The 16,475-nt window shown below is 46.5% G+C and overlaps 1 protein-coding gene and 1 pseudogene across 2 annotated transcripts in view, besides 1 other annotated feature; both read right to left on the minus strand.

Moving 5' to 3' along the window:
* The window catches only part of Hebp1 (heme binding protein 1), a 30,697-nt gene extending 20,695 nt beyond the window's left edge, over window positions 1-10,002 (minus strand). The window contains exon 1 of one of the 2 annotated variants that reach the window (NM_013546.3): window positions 9,807-10,002. In NM_013546.3, the coding sequence (NP_038574.3) occupies window positions 9,807-9,884 (78 nt within the window). In that variant the 5' untranslated portion in view covers window positions 9,885-10,002. Of the gene's footprint in view, window positions 1-5,775; window positions 6,141-9,806 lie in introns of those variants that run through there. The other variant, XM_011241224.2, reaches the window with a different exon arrangement.
* Window positions 7,442-7,715: an enhancer, noted in NCBI's record as "Hebp1R2 preCRMcc fragment". NCBI's record gives its function as "erythroid enhancer when stably integrated in mouse MEL cells" and the evidence as "EXISTENCE:reporter gene assay evidence [ECO:0000049][PMID:17038566]".
* Window positions 10,003-12,920: 2,918 nt separating the features above from the next.
* Window positions 12,921-14,046, minus strand: Gm34391 (annotated as a pseudogene).
* Between the last annotated feature and the right edge of the window lie 2,429 nt (window positions 14,047-16,475).

The following is a 16,475-nucleotide window of genomic DNA, read 5'->3' on the forward strand; positions in this document are numbered from 1 at the left end:
CCATGGAGGGGAGGGGAGCTTTGAGAAAGTGAGGCCTGAGGTGTCACGGGGGAAGGAAGACATGGTGTGCTTTTCTGAGTAAACCAGGAAAGTAGGCAGGCTTGACTGCAGCTTTGTACACTACTGAGGGCTAGAAGTCTGGGAAGGAAAGGTATGGCATTATCTCATGCAATGGATAACTATTCCTCCATCCTCTTTATGGCAACCCGGCTTCCTGAGGATGGCCCCTTGGTGGGGTGACTAGCCTGCCTGACTGCAGTAGCTCTGAAGTGGGGAGATGATGGTATGGCTCCATCCAGGGGCAGATCCCACTTTCCCTCAGTGGGCCTCCAATGCTGCTCCATCAGTCCCACCGGGGAGTTGCATTCCCAGCCTCTCCCCTGATGCTTGCAGCCTCTCTTTCCCACACAAAGCCTTTCTCCGCTAAGGTCTGTCCTTTGTACCCAGCCTCCATCTCGTCATAGCCATTAGTCCTCCCCTGGTGTTCAGACTCAGGACAAACATGCGGCTCTCCTTTGGCACCCTGTCCCTTCACCTTGCCATGTGATGTTTTTCCAGATATAGCTTTGTGTTCCTGGACATTCAGCTAGGCAGTGCTTCTCAAACCTCATTTCTGTTCCTCAACTTAAAAAAAAAATTACAATCCATAAAAAGAAAACCATTTCTTTTCCTTTGTTGGAGACAGGGTTGACAGGGTTTCTCTGTGTAGCCTTGGCTGTCCTGGATCTCGCTCTGTAGACCAGGCTAACCTCAAACTCACAGAGTTCTGCCTGCTTTTGCCTCCTAAGTCCTGGGATTAAAGGTGAGCAACACCACTGTGCTGGTTTTGCTAGTTTGTTTGTTTGTGCATATTATGGCTATGTGTCATGGATGTGCGTGGTGCGCAGCAGGCTAGAAAAGGGCATTGAATCCCCTGACACTCAAGTTACTGACAGTTGTGAGCCACTAAGTGGGTGCTGGAAGTTGAACCTGGGTCCTTTGGAAGAACAGGCAGTGCTCCTAACTGCTGAGCCATCTCTCCTGCTCTGGAAAAATATTTCTATATTAGCCATTCTATGTATGTGGCTGAACCAAAATTCTGCAACACTAACACATGACCCTGAGTGAGGGGTACAAGTTAACTTTTCTCTTTCTAGTCTTTTCCCCTCTTCTGGTTGAGAGAATTTTATCTCAATGCACTGAAAGTAAATCTCTCTTGATTTTACTGTCTGGAGATGGGACACTGTTGGAGTTGAAAAATAGTCTTCGTGGACAAGAACAAAACCACACAGTTTTCTATGATCAAGCCCACCAGATGTTTATTTGATGAGGGCTATTTCTTCTTAGGTGATTATGAAAACAAGGCACATGACTAGGAAACTGACTGGCTCAGGTTTATCTAACAGGTTTCCTGTAACATTCTATACAGAAGATTCTCACCTGGGGAAGAGACTTTGTCTTCCAGGGCTCAAAGAGGGGGAAAGTGAATTTAGGGAGGACTGTGGGGCTGTGAGTGGCCTCTGTAGTTTGAACCAGTATGTTTAATACTCTAATTTCATATTTGGAATGCAAAAGAAAATCCCGGGAGGGTATGGGGGACTTTTGGGATAGCAGTGGAAATGTTAATGAAGAAAATACCTAATTAAAAAGAAAAGAAAATCACTATTGTTTTGTAGTACGTATCAAAGGTGAGTAGTAAGGAAGAGGACAGGGAAGTTTTATCTTTTGGGGGGAGGGGGTGGGGAGTGGTCTCACTAGTAACTCTGGCTGGTCTGGAACTTGCTGTGCCGTGACCATTCCCGGTGCTGAGACTAAAGGCACGCATCACCACACCCAGAACCAGGAGAATTGAGTGCAAACTCCAGGTGTCAACTTCATGCTTATGTTCCCATTCAGGGGTTGAGGTGCGGCTCGGTGGTAGAGTGCTTGCCTTGGGTTAAATCCCCAGCCCGCCCCCCCCCTCACCCCCAGCACTGTATAAACTGGCTGTGGTAGTACATGATTATAGCTTTAGCAATGGGGAAGTAGAGGCAGGAAGAACAGACATTTGAGTTCAAGGATAGCCTGGGTTCTCTGAGATCTGTTTCAAAAGTAAATATTTCTCATGACTTGACAGTTCATGGTGGCTGGGGAAAGGGGCATCAGTTTCTTCAGTGGTGTGGCTATGCTTCCCCCATTCTAACACAGGAAAACCTATTTAAACTCAATGGAACACATGTGCTCGTGTGTGTGTGTGTGTGTGTGTGTGCGCGTGCGCGCGCGTGCACGCGCATGGGCATACACACACACACACACACAGAAAGAGAGACAGAGAGACAGAGACAGAGAGAGACAATAGTCAGACACAGAGACACAGGGAGAGACAGGTACACAGAGACACAGAGACACACAGAGACAGACAGAGAGATACACAGAGACAGAAAGACAGAGAGACACACAGACACATACACATAGAGAGAAACAGGCAGGCAGATAGACACAGACACATATGCACACAGAGACAGAGAGAGACAGATAGACAGAGACAGAGAGACACACAGACACATACACACAGAGAGAAACAGGCAGGCAGATAGACACAGACACATATGCACACAGAGACAGAGAGAGACAGATAGACAGAGACAGAGAGACACACACATAGACAGAGACAGAAAGACAGAAATATACAGAGAGACACACAGACACATATGCACACAGAGAGAGTGTGGTGGGGGGTGAAAGAGACAGAGACATACAGACAGACACACAGATACACACACACAGATAGAGACAGAGACATAAAGACAGAGAGATACACAGAGACACATTGACACATACAGAGAGACAGAGGCACAGACAGACAGACAGAGGGGGGGAAGGAGAGAGAGAGGGAGAGACAGAGAGAATAAAGGAGAGCAAGGGAGATGGCTGTGGAATGAGACAAGGTAACAAGGAATTATATGCATTATGAAACTGTCAAATAATTAAATAATAAAATAAATAGAGAAAGCCCTTTTCTATGAGACAGAAATTGCATCAAACTAAGAACCAAGGGGTAGCTACATAGTCTTGACCCTGGGCCATCACACTGAGGACCACTATGAGGCTTTAAGACTGGCATGTGCAAACTGCCTTCCATAGGCGTGGGTATGCCACAGCAGAACGCTCCACAGCACCTCTTTCTTTGAGACCCTTCTCACCCTGGGATTCTGCTACTTGTAATCTTTTAACTTCTCAAAACTTGACTGTGAATCACAGAGGTTCAGACTTGCAAACGGTTTTCAAGTTCATCTAAGTACATTTCCCCGCAAGGAAGTGAAGACTCAGACAGACTGGATTACCCAAGAAGACCCAGTCTAAGTTGCTAAGAGGCGAAACAGGAAATAGAATTCTGCTCCCGACCTCTGCTCTAATCTTGTTGCAGGACTCCAGGGTTTTGGGGATGCACCCAGCTTTTTGCTTCTCTTTAGCCACCATGTGTGTTATTTGGAATAGACATTTATATGTTGGCAACAAATTCTAAACACAGCCTCAAAATTCATTTCTTTTAGTTGACTTCTGTAACAGATGGGGACACTAATGGCAATTACTGGAAAAGAGACAGCTGATTCTTTGGACTTTCTCAGGTGTGTGTGTGTGTGTGTGTGTGTGTACAATTTATCAGGATATCATTTATCAGGATCTAACTACCTTTAAAATTTGTATATGTATGAGCGATCATAAGAATAATATATAATGCATATGTACATGATATATATTATGCAATATTTATAAATAAAAGGAAGAGGGCTTTCTTTATTTCATCATTCATATATATATGAATATGAGTATATACACACACACATATATATACATATATATATATATATTTATACACACACACACACACACACACACACACACACACACACACACACACACACACACACCAGATGTATCCCTGGTTCCCAGAGGTCAGAAGAGGGCATCAGATCCCCTTAAACTTGAGTTATGGATGCTCGTGGACCATCATATGGATGCTAGGAACTGAACCAGGTTCTCAAGGACAGCCACTGCTTTCAACCATTGAGCCATCTCTACAGGCCCCTTCCTTGTTTGTGTTTTGAGACAGGGTCTCTCTTATTGGTTTAGAAGTCAGTAAGTATGCATAGGCAGGCCAGCCAGTGAATGCCACAGATCCTCCTGTTTTTTTCTCCCCAGGGCTGGCATCACAAGCCTGTGCTACCAAGCCCAGCTTTTTTGTTTATTTGCTTGTTGGTTTGTTTCACATGGGTTCAGGGATGGATCATAGGTCATCACGTTTGCAAGGCAAACAAGAGGATGACAACAGAGTCATCTTCCCAGCTCAGGCCTTGATTTCTGATCTCAGGAAAGACTGGATCTAGCACAGGGGAGCCTGTGTGGAACTCACTATGTAGCTCAGGTGGCCTTTGAACTATTGTAATTCTGCCTCGGTATCCGAAATGCTTCCAGTAAACACAATGCACTACTTCTCCTGGCTGCAAACAGTTATTCTAAAGTGTATCAAAATGCTGATGGTTAGAAGAGGGGATTATCAGAGACATCAAGAACAGTACGGTGGGGGCTAGAGACATGGCTCAGCTCAACTCAGGGCTTGGGTGCCCTTCCAGAGGACCCGGGTTTGGTTTCCAGCACCCACATGGTAGCTTACAATGGCCTGTATCTCCAGTTTGCAAACACTGCATACTCGTGGAGCACAGACATGCATTTATGCATAACACATCCATACACACAAAAATAAAAATAGATTCTCAAAACATTTTTCTTTTTTTTTTGCTAAAGAACAGTAGTACCACGATGAAGAATGTGAGCAGATTACTGTGGTTGGAGCAGACTGTCAGGAAGGATATGGCAAGATAGGAGGGCTGTCAGGAAGGATATGGCAAGATAGGAGGGCAGACAAAGACACCACCAGAAGCCTCAGTGTTGGAGGAGTTGGTTTGCGTCATCTTGAGCCGAGTGATGGTGATCTGAGGCCTTGCTGGTTCTTATTACTCTAAATTAATCCAACTGCTTTCAGTGATGGATCACAGGCTTGTGTGTGGGTCTGAGGTTCCAGGGAAGGGGCTGTGAGTCAGCGTCAGCCTTGAGGCTGAACTCTTATTCTCCTACCCCTTCCCCCCGAGTAACCGCGCCTCTCCTCAAACTCCAAAGGCCAGATACTTCTATACAAGTAAAATATAAGTAGATAAAAGGGCTCCTTGCTGGGCTTTTTCTCTGACCCTGTCGGATAAGCAAATGACCCGTGGGGCAGCTGGCCAGAAGGCTCTGAAGCTGAGAAGGAAGCTGATGCTGAGAAACAGGAATAAATACAGGAGAGTGAGGCCCCAAATGGGTCGGGGTGGGTGAGAAAGCCCGCGTAGAGCTTCCGTATAGATCTCATTGTCCAGCAGTCCACTGTCTAATCACCATCACTGCTGAGTTCTCATGGTACTAATTTATTTTCCTTTCTGTGCATGGATGCATATCCCTGAGTGTATGTGTGTGCACCATATTCGAAGGAACCCTTGGAGGTCAGAAGGTGTCAGAGCCTCCAGACCTGGAGTTATAGGAGGATGCGAGCCGCCACGTGGGTCTTGGGAATCAACTTTGGGTCCTCTGCAAAAGCAGTGAGAGGTCTTAACTGCTGAGCCGTCTCTCAACCCACCACTGACTCCTTAACTGACCTAGACGACACACGTGTCACCTGGCTTCTCCTGGGCTGAACCAGAGCACTCCTATGTCACACTGCTACTGCTTTCCTTCTCCTCCTCTCCTGAGACAGGATGCCACTCTGTGTGCCAGCAGGCTAACCTCAAACTCACAGTGATCCTCCTGCCTCAGCCTCATGGGAGCCGGGATTACAGGTGGGAGCCATGTCAGGTTCCTGTTGTTTCCTTTGATGCCCACGACGCTCCCACTCATTGCTGTTGCTTCCTCTGCCTGGAAGATATTTCTGCTGCCCCTGTACTCCATCAGATGAGTCCTACTCATGGAACAGGTCCTCGTATCTGGAATTCACCCCCTCAGAGGGAGGCCTATCTAAAACAAATTTCCTGGGATAGCTTGCTAGGAGGGATTTGTGTTAGTGAAACACTTCTTGTAACTATAATGACATAATAATATGCATAAGCCTTATCCCTAGCCATAAGTCTGAATCAGGACTGTATCTAGAACCACAACTTGCATGTTGTTGATGCTCTATAAACACTTTCCTTCCCCCCCTCCCTCCCTCCCCCTTCCCTCCCCCCCTCCCTCCCTTCCTTCCCTCCCTCCCTTCCTTCCCTCCCTCCCCCCCTCCCTTCCTTCCCTCCTTCCCTCCCCCCCTCCCTCCCTCCCTCCCCCCCTTCCCTCCCTCCCTCCCCCCCTCCCTTCCTTCCCTCCTTCCCTCCCCCCCCTCCCTCCCTCCCTCCCTCCCTCCCCCTTCCTCCCTCCCCCCTCCCTCCCTTCCTTCCCTCCCTCCCTCCCTCCCTCCCTCCCTCCCTCCCTCCCTTCCTTCCTTCCTTCCTTCCTTCCTTTTTGGGAAGGAGGGCCATAGATTTGATTTAATTTATTGCCAAGGACTGCTATAGTGACTGCTTAATTACAGGCACGAGACCCTGGACAATAACGGCTCTCGGGGGAAGCCAGCTCAGGTCTCTTCTGGGTGCTACTTGTCCACAGCATCAGTGCTCACACCTGCCATCTGCATCACTGGACCACTGTGAAGAGTTAAGTGTAGAAGATGAACATTAACTGGGTGTGGTGGGACATGCCTATAATCCCAGCACTGGGAGGCTCAGCCTGGCGCTCCATGACACTTTGTCTCACAAAACCAACACTCCAAAGAAAAACTAATGAATGAATGAATGAATGAATGAATGAATATGGATGTAAGACAGGCATGGTTGTGTGCGCCATTCCAGGCACCTAGTGGGTGGAGGTGGGAGGATCAAGTGTTCAATCTGGGCTATAGGAGATCCTATTTCATAAAAACGGAAAGCAAAAGCAGAAAGACAGGAAGAGAGAGAGAGAGAAAGAAGGAAAGAAAGAAAAATGGATGCTGTCTAGAAAACTACCAATTCTATACAGAGCTCTATATGGATGTATTATCTAAGTGGAAGAACCAGCCACCTGTGTGAACAGTGCTGATTCACATCAATCACACCAGAGCGTTCTCCTGTTCCGTGGAACACAACAGCAGCCGTCCTCTCCCCCACCTCCCAGTGGCTGAGGCTCTCAAGAGCCAATATTTCACAATTGGTGCAAACTGGGTGAGGGTCAAACTCCAAAGGCCTTAAGAGAATGTCTCTTGCTCTGGGCTATTCAAGTCCTCTTTATGGTCATTTTGTTTTTTGTTTTTCAGGCTACTTGTAGTCCATATGATGATGTTTAGAAGGCTGTTTTCTGATAAGAAGCAACTGTTAAGAGGACTTTCTATGCATTGCTGTTCCTTGAAACACTTAACGTGAATTCAGTCATCCATCGCTGCCTCCAACAAGCCCACGGTGTTAGTGCCTCAGCCTTCATCTTTAGAGCTATTGGGGAGTAAGAGGTTAGGTACCACGTCCAGGTCACAGTGGGCAGATGGTGGGGCCAGGACTCAAACCCAGGCTGTTGGTCTGGACATATTTGCATAGGTTGGGCCGAATGACATCAGTCATTCCTATCAGCCCTGTCCCAAGCATTCTCAAGACCCACCCAACTAAGCACAGAGGGCTCCCCATCCCTCCCTCCCTGAGCAATGAAGAGCCTGATAAGGTTGGACTGGAATCAGTCTTGAACACATGGATATTGTGAAGCCTGTCTGGCATGGGGCCCCTGAAGTGTGCCTTCTACCTGCCAGGGGTATAGATGGCAGAATCTGACCTAGACTCTTTGTAGGATAAAGCAGATAATTATGAGAGAGAGAGAGAGAGAGAGAGAGAGAGAGAGAGAGAGAGAGAGAGAGAGAGAGAGAGAGAGAGAGAGAGAGAGATTCTCCTTAGAATTGCAACAGCCCACCCAAGTCTATGTAAAAAAACAAAGCTTACACTTATCTTTGAATATTTAATAGCTTGTCAGAGGGAGTGTTCTTTCCCCTTTACGGTTGAAGAACCTGGGGGCTAGGGTAGCTGAGATGTTAAATAACTTACTTACAACCCTCCTGCCTCCACTTCTGAGTGCTGGGATTGCAGCCATGCCTGGTTTAATAAACACTTAGTGAGGTAACTACTAACTACACTATAAGTCTTTCAGCAGGCAACTCACACTTTGGTGTGAGCTGCCTGATGTGGAGGCTGGGACTTGAACTCACGTCCCCTACAAGAGCAGTGCACACTCTTAGCCGCTGAGCCGTTTCCCTGGCCCCACAGTGTGTATTTCTTATTTGCTCATTGGCTATAGGAGCCTAAGCTTCACAAAGGCAGAACTGTGACATAGACTCACCTACTCTGCTGCTATAGAGCTCCAGCTTGGAACTCACACAGAGCCCACTCTGGCCTCAAACTTGTGGCAATCCTCCTGCCTCTGCCTCTTGAGTTCTGGGATGGCAGACATGAACCACTGTATCTAGTTTGGTTTTGTCCACCCTTAATCCTCATTTTCCAGCTACACGGCCTGCACAAAAAGTGTTATTTGTTAATTACTCTTTAATTGGGGGATTTCTTACAGAGAACTTGGGTATCTGGAGTTCCTTAAAGATTTGGCAACACTAGTCCTGGGGAAGTTCAACTTTCAGCACGCTTCAGTTGCCACCAGGCTGTATAATCTAACCAGCCCATTTCACTCCTTTTCATTATCTGTCTTTGAACTCGTTCGTGTCCCTGCGTGATCAGGGCTTCAATTGCTTGTTCTACACACAACTGAGGAGCCCCTGAGAGGGGGAAGGATGGCTTGACAGAACTCTGGAGGGCTGAGTCTAGACTAAAGTTGAGTTGTGGGCTTTGTGTGAGGTTCAGTGTAGTAGGTTCCAGACCTTGGCCCCCAGGTAACACGGGCCTTTTATCCAGAATCATTATAATAAGAGAGTGTCCTGAGATAAAATATATGTCAGGCTGAGGGAGCAGATGAGTTGCAAAATACTCGGCTTGGTTTGCACAAGGCTCTAGGTTTAATTCCCAATATTAACCAACCAATAATCAAATACATGCCTTCAAGATTATACCCGAGTACCCAAACTCCTAACTTTCATGAAAGCTGACCGGGTGTCCTGATGCCCCTCTGGTGCCGATGCAAATTTGGTAGACCAAGGTGATTAAGTCTCCTCGCTCACTCCATGCATCCAGCACTAGCAGTTGCAACCGTGCAGCTCTGAGCCTTTGCACAGGCACTTGCCTGGGAACTCCCACACAAGCGGAGCTTAGCAGCCCACAGGTTGAAGGGCCCCTTATGGCTCCCTAGCAGATATGCCTGCTGCAACCATGTGTCTCTCACAAAATTGTTCAGAATGTAGCCAGGCGTAGTGGGTCATGCCTGTAGTCCCAACTCTGGGAAGGCTGAAGTGGGAGGAATATTGCGACAGAATTCGAGGCTAATCTAGGTTACACAGCCAGTGTCAGGGTAGCCTGGGACAGAGTGGGTCTCTGCCCTAAGAGGGGGGGGGGGAGTTCAGACGGTTTGGAATGCTTAAATGGACAGATGCACGCAACAGGCAGTGTCCCACTCGCCAAGATGGATCCTTTTCCGCGTCAGTGGTCTGGCTGAGCCAGACTGCTCTTTCCCCTCCTTCCCAGAGCAAGCGCCGGGCAGTACAGGGCGGCCCCAGCCGGAATGCAGCTTCGGTCACAGTCCCACCCATGGCCCCGCGGCACCAGTTTCAGCCCCGGCCAGGGTGGGGACGGCCGCGCAGAGTCCTCCTTCAGGTCCTCTACACCCTGCCGGCCTACCTTGCCCCCGGTGCTTAGAACCTGCCAAGGCCACGTTTCCACGCTCCCGAACAGTGAGTTCCTGATCATGCCCAACATGGTGACGCCGTGGGGTCTGGCCGATCGAGCGTACACTCACTGGCAGTAAGGTCCACAGGGCGAGGGGCAGTAAGCGCGTGAGTAGACAGGCGATTGGGGCGGGGCTGCGGCGGTCTCCGCCCACTGGGCGACACCGGGCGTGGCCTGGGCAGCGTCCCCCAAACTCCACCCACGTGAGCCCAGTCTCCTGGGTGCGGAGCTGGTTCAAGCCTGTAGCACCCCACTTTGTGTATACTTTCCTTAGTCACCCTCTTCCTACCTCACTGCATCTCACAGATGATTAAAAACAAACCGTGTTCGTTCTTTTGTGACAGGGTCCTGCTATGCAGCCTACGCTGGCCTGAGGATCCCTCCGCTTCAGCTTCTGGAGCACTGGGCTTGCAAGTGATCACTGTCACTCCTGGCTTCATCTTCTAAGGGGATGGAAAAGCCACTCTTAACCTTTTTCTTACTGTTTTCTTTTTTAACTTTGTCTTTTTAGTTTGTTGGGCAGGGTCTCAGTGTCCAGGCTGGCCCAGAACTCACTATTGTAAACAGGGTGGCTGGGAACTCTGCTGTCTTCCTGTCTCAGCTTCCTCCGAGCTGAGGATTATGGGAGTGCGTCACCATAACAAGCTCTACAGTGCATTTAAAAATGGTTTTACTTTAAGGTGTGTGCGCGCACACTGGTGCGTTGTATTCCCCTGGGAGCTAGTATCACAGGAGGTCCCAAAGGTGGGTGCTAGGAACAGAACTGAGATCCTCTCTGAAGGCAGTGTGCGTCTTTAAGAGCTGAGCCATCCCTCCAGTCCCAACAGTGTATTAATCACAAGTTTCACACTACTTGCCCAAACAACAGCTCGTTCAGTCCCCTTATAACCTAACCGATTTTGTCAGGATTTATTTTATTTGAGTGTTTGTTTCTTGCCAAGTACTTTGTAAATATTACCTGTACTCTAGTACACTCTAGGATCATTAATATACACACACCACATAATAGTATCACAGATATTATTAGGGTACTAGATACTAAATCTACACACATCACACAGTCCTAGTATCACAGTTGTACATGTACCCATCTTACGGGGGTGGGGAGGTTGAGGGAATGGTGTGAAGATACTGAATAGGAGCAAAATGCATATGCAAATGATATGCAAATGATATATACATAAACTGTCATAGTGAAGCCCATTGCTTTATATGCTATCTGTCCTGGTCAACTTGACACAAACAAGTGTTATTTGAGAAGAGGAACCTCCATCGAGAGCTTGTCTGCATCAGATCACCTGTTAGCCAGTCTGCGGGGGCAATTTCTTGATTAATGACTGAGATGGGAGGTTCCATTCAACTGTGTATGGTATTGCCCCATGGCAGGCAGTTCTGAGTTGTTAAGAAAGTAGGTTGAGCAAGAAGACCTAAGGAGCAAGCCACTAAACAGGACTTCCCCACGGGGTCTGCTTCAGTTCCCACCTCTGGGTCCCTGCCTTAAGTGATGGAATGTGACTGTGTGTCCATTGTGTCCAAGTGTGGAGCATTGTAAGAAAACAATAAACCTTTTCCTCTCAGAGTTGCTTTTGATCATAACAACATATTATTATTAACATAAAATTTTATATATTATATATTAATATTTTACACAATATTGTACATATTATATGTTACATATAATTAATAATAAATTGTTATTGTTATAGTACCAATATAGTGACAAAAGCAGAGGGAGAAAAAGAGGAAGTCTGAATCAAAATAAACAGGTTTTTCAAACCACTGAAAGCTCGTGGTTTATAACCCCCTGACCCCGCAGGAATGGACCCTCTCTTACCCCCTTCATATCTGGCTTCTCTGAAAGGCCACTTCAAATCCTGTGTCTTTATGACCAGTGGAACAGGTTCCTCTTTGTTCTAATGTCCTGCCCATGTGACATTTGTTCGTGCACCTTGAACCTGATGGCTGAAATGGCTTAGGTTGGCTGCTACTGAGCTGTGATCTGAATCGTCCGTTGTGTGTAGCTGCTGTATGTGTATGTGTGTCTCCTTGACAAAGGGAAGTGGAGGCTGAGCTAGGCAGAAGTCTCAGCAATAGTCATAACGATGTCCTCAAGTTTGGTGGGAAGAAATACTCACGTTATTAACTGCGTATGAAAAGAGGGCTTTCCCATAGCTTCATTACAGATTCTTTCATTGGTGTATAATAAGTGGCTGTTTAATTAGTTCATACTTTGTTTCTTGACACTAAAATGCCATTTATATTAAGAGGCACTATTTTTATGTACCATCAAGAAAGAAACAAAATGTTACTGAAGAAAAACTATGTTGGGGCTGGCGAGGTGGCTCAGTGGGTAAGAGTACTGACTGCTCTTATGAAGGTCCTGAGTTCAAATCCCAGCAACCACATGGTGGCTCACAACCACCTGTAATGAGATCTGATGCCTTCTTCTGGTGCATCTGAAGTCAACTACAGTGTGCTTATGTATAATAATAAATAAATCTTTAGGCCAGAGCAAGCAAAGACTGAGCAAGCAGGGCTGACCAGAGTGAGCAGAGGTCCTAAAAATTCAATTCCCAGCAACCACACGAAGGCTCACAACCATCTGTACAGCTACAGTATACTCACATATATAAAATTAATTAATGAATCTTTAGAAAAAAAAAAAGAAAAACTATGCATTCAGTTGACTATTAGATACACCAACATACACTAAATTATGATTTAATTTATAGGAGATCGTCATGTTGCTTTCTTTCTTTTGCTTGTTTGTTCAACTAGAATCTCACCATGTGGCCTAGGCTAGCCTCAAACTTATTATTCTCCTGCTTCAGCCTTCTGAGTGTTGGTATTACAGGGATATGCCACCATGACTGGCTTGTTATGTTGATTTTGAGAATATTTTTTCAAAGCTCAGGGTGGTAGCTTATGCCTGAATATTCGAGCCATCTTGGGGTATAGGGTGAGTTTCAGATCGGCCTAAACTACGAAATGCAGCTCTGCCTCAAGAATTAACTGTCTAACTAACTCTCTTTCTCTCTAACTCTCTAACTGGCCTAGAGATGGCTCAGCAGTTGCTCTTGCTGAGAGCTGGATTCCAGCACCTACATGGAAAGTCACACTCATCCATGTGGTTGAGGAGGGAGGCTACTTATAGCAGAGGGTTGTGTATAGCCTGGTCATGGTACAGCAGTATTAGTTTGATTCACAATCTAGAATACTCCGCATGAACTGTTTGCAAAAGATTCACGCAGAGCTTCATGGCGGCAGGCTTGGTAGCCTGAAGGCCTGGGATGACTGATACAATTATACATGGGTTCCAAAGCTTCTTGGCCTGATGCTGGCTCGATGCAGCCTGAGCCTTTGCCTCGTAGGAAGACTTTGGCCCCAGTTTCAATTTGAGCGGGTTGCAAATAAGAGCAGCTGGGACCTTCTACTTTCTCCTTAACATTAAAAGTGGGCACAACATGTTCTAGACCCACAAGTAGTTTATCTTAAACATAATGCATTCCTGACTGGAAGGGAGGCTTCTGGTTAATAGCAGATGATAACCGAGCAATGGGAGCTGGTTGGCGATAGACAGTGACTGTTACACCATTAAAAGTTGGACTTGTTCCTGTGGCAGTCTTCACCACTCCATTGGTTATTATTTCTTTGACTCAGTTTACAGCTCTGCCTACTAACTCCCGAGTCTATCGCTGAACATGAAGATATGATGGACGGTCTCCAAGTTCCACTTTGGTCTTCTCCTCAGGGGTCATGAACCGTCCTCGAGTTGACACAGCAGCCCCACTAAACCGACTGGAGCTCCCTTTTGACCATGAGCATAGCATTGATCTTGGCAGCTACGGCATCCAAGGCTCCTGAAGGAGGAGCAGCAGCTGTAGCGCCCCGAGGATCCCCACCCCTACCCCCTGCTGTCAGTGACCTCCCCACCTGGGTCCACTGGAGACAGGAAGAGAAGCGCAGCTGGAGCTGGCTAATCCCATTTGCCAAGGCCCGCTCACCAGCAGCAGGAAGTGTCACGCTCCCTGTGGACATGGCGACCACCTGCCAACTACCCACCACCGCCCTCCTGTCTTAACGATCTTGATTTTGTAAAAAATAATTTATTTTCATGTGTGGGGCAGGGCGTGTAAACGTATGTCACAGGGCACATGTGGAGGTCAAGGACAGCTTTGTGGAGTCAGTGCACCAGGGACGGAATTCAGGTTTCCTGGCTTGTGCTGCAAGCACCTCTCCTGTTGAACCATCTGCCAGCCCCATGTGACCTGTTAGCCTTTATTCCTCCATTGAGAAGTACCTTGTCTTGAACCATGACCCTCCAGCCCCCCCACACACACACAAAAAAAAAAAAAAAAGAAAAAAGAAAATAAAAAGAAAAGAATTGTTACAACCAAGGACTAAGAAGGGTCTGAACAGACAGGCCCTTGTGGGCTTCCCCCAGTTCATTCTGTTTCATCAGCTCTGACTCTTTTGTGCAGTCACATACAATATATCAATCATATCATATTATATCATATATCATAACATACCATACTTCCTTTCAGGGTGTGCCATTTTATACCCTCTTTTCCCTGAATAGGACTGACTTGGAGAACTCGGTTGCATTGATACAGTTTCCTACAGGTGGATTTAAAGAAAAACCCACTCACACACACGAGGGAGTAGGGTATGATATAAGCAACTATTGGGATTCAATGGGCATCTCCAGGGGACTTCCAGCTTCTTATGTTCTGGAGCAAGAAACTGGAAAGAGCTACATGGATAATAGCAGAAATAGGGATGGTTTGTTAAAAAGGGTATGCTTTTGAGGGACAGGAAGCAGGTTGGGCAAACTCTTGTCTAGGAGCTTAAACAGCAAGTACTGTACCTAGGATTGTGACCTCTATGTTATATCACATGTGTTTTTGAGGGCCTTGCATCATGTGGGTTTTCCTGTACATACTGTTACGTGGTGTTCTACATGTAACTTCATTTATTGCATGTCTCATTGCCTTAAATCTTCACAGGACTGTGTTAGTATTGTAAGGATCACAGTTCACCTCCAGACACTGTGGTGTATGTCTGTTCCTTAGGGTGTGGCTTCAGTCCATTCTAGTTGGCCTCAGTCAAGGGAGAGAGGGGGGGGATATATGTGTGAGAGTATGTGTGTGTGATGTGAGTGTGTATGAGTGGTTGTGTGGTGTGTGTTTGAGTGTATGTATGTGTGGTGTGTGTTTGTGTGTGTGTGCATAAGTGGTTGTGTGGTATGTGTTTATGAGTGGATGTGGTGTGTGTGTTTGTGTGTGTGTATTCCAGACTTCCTCCTTACCAAAAGGTTTTTCTTGCATGGTGATGTTGTAGCCTCTGTATAAGCCCTTCCCAGCCTCTGCCCTATACTCCTGCCCCAGGAAAGCCGATGTGAACAGTGCAGATACACTGTTACTGGGTACTTAGGTTCATAAGTCAATGTGGTGGTTTGAATACGTTTGGCCCAGGAGTGGCACTATGTGGAGGTGTGGCCTTGTTGAAGGAAGTGTGTCACTGTGGGGGTTGGGCTTAGAGAGTTTTCTCCTAGCTGACTGAAGATGCCAGTCTTCTCCTGTTTGCCTTCAGAACAAAATGTGGAACTCTCATCTCCTACTGCCCCATGCCTGCCTGGACACTGCCATGCTCCCGCCTTGATGACAATGGACTGAACCTCTGAACCTGTAAGCCAGCCCCAATTAAATGTTGTCTTTATACAAGTTGCCTTGGTCATGGTGTCTGTTTACAGCAGTAAAACCCTAGCTAAGACAGTCTGCTAGCTCAGTTTCCCTGAATCTCAAAGAAGTCAGGAAGCAGAAATTGATAGATAAAAATTAATTAGTTTACAGTTTGACAAAAATGAAGAGAGGGGACAGACACTGTGGCATGTATACTGGTCCCTCCATTATACACACACACACACACACACACACACACACACACACACACAGAGGAAAATATAATTTAAAAATGTAAAACCCATGCTATGCAATGACCCAAACCCTTCACTCTGTAGACAGAAAAGCCTCAACCATTAGTGTATTAGCACCACTGAGGTGATATACTTTCTTTGCTCCAGTCTGAGTTTGTGTTCTCTCTCTCTCTCTCTCTCTCTCTCTCTCTCTCTCTCTCTCTCTCTCTCTCTCTCTCTCTCTCTCTCTCTCTCTCAAATAAAACAATGAAACAACGATTTGAACCCCTCACTGGGATGCTAGAACGAGGTTTATTTCCTTTCTTAGTATCTCTCTTTGCTCCCTGCTATTCATTTGTCTGTCCAATTATTTTTTTCTGAGTGACAAGAACCTGGGACCCTCTGGAGGCACCAGATCCCAGCTACTCATGACATCAGCATCATGTGGGAGGAGTTAATGCAAATTTCTTGGCTACAAATCAGAATCTCTGGGTGGAGGCCACAGGACAACTGAGGTTTGGTATTAAATAATGAGTTCATTAAATTAAATGCTTTTTTTGTGACAGGATTTGCTATAGTCTAGGCTGGCCTTGAACTTGTGAACTTGTGAGGTATTGAAGAATGACTTTGAGCTTCCATTTACCACTAAGTTTTTTTTTTTCATTTTTCTTTTTGTTTTCTGGATGAAAATGCACATTTCAAAA

This window comes from Mus musculus, chromosome 6 (genome assembly GCF_000001635.26).
Source record: "Mus musculus strain C57BL/6J chromosome 6, GRCm38.p6 C57BL/6J".
Taxonomy (NCBI): domain Eukaryota; kingdom Metazoa; phylum Chordata; class Mammalia; order Rodentia; family Muridae; genus Mus; species Mus musculus.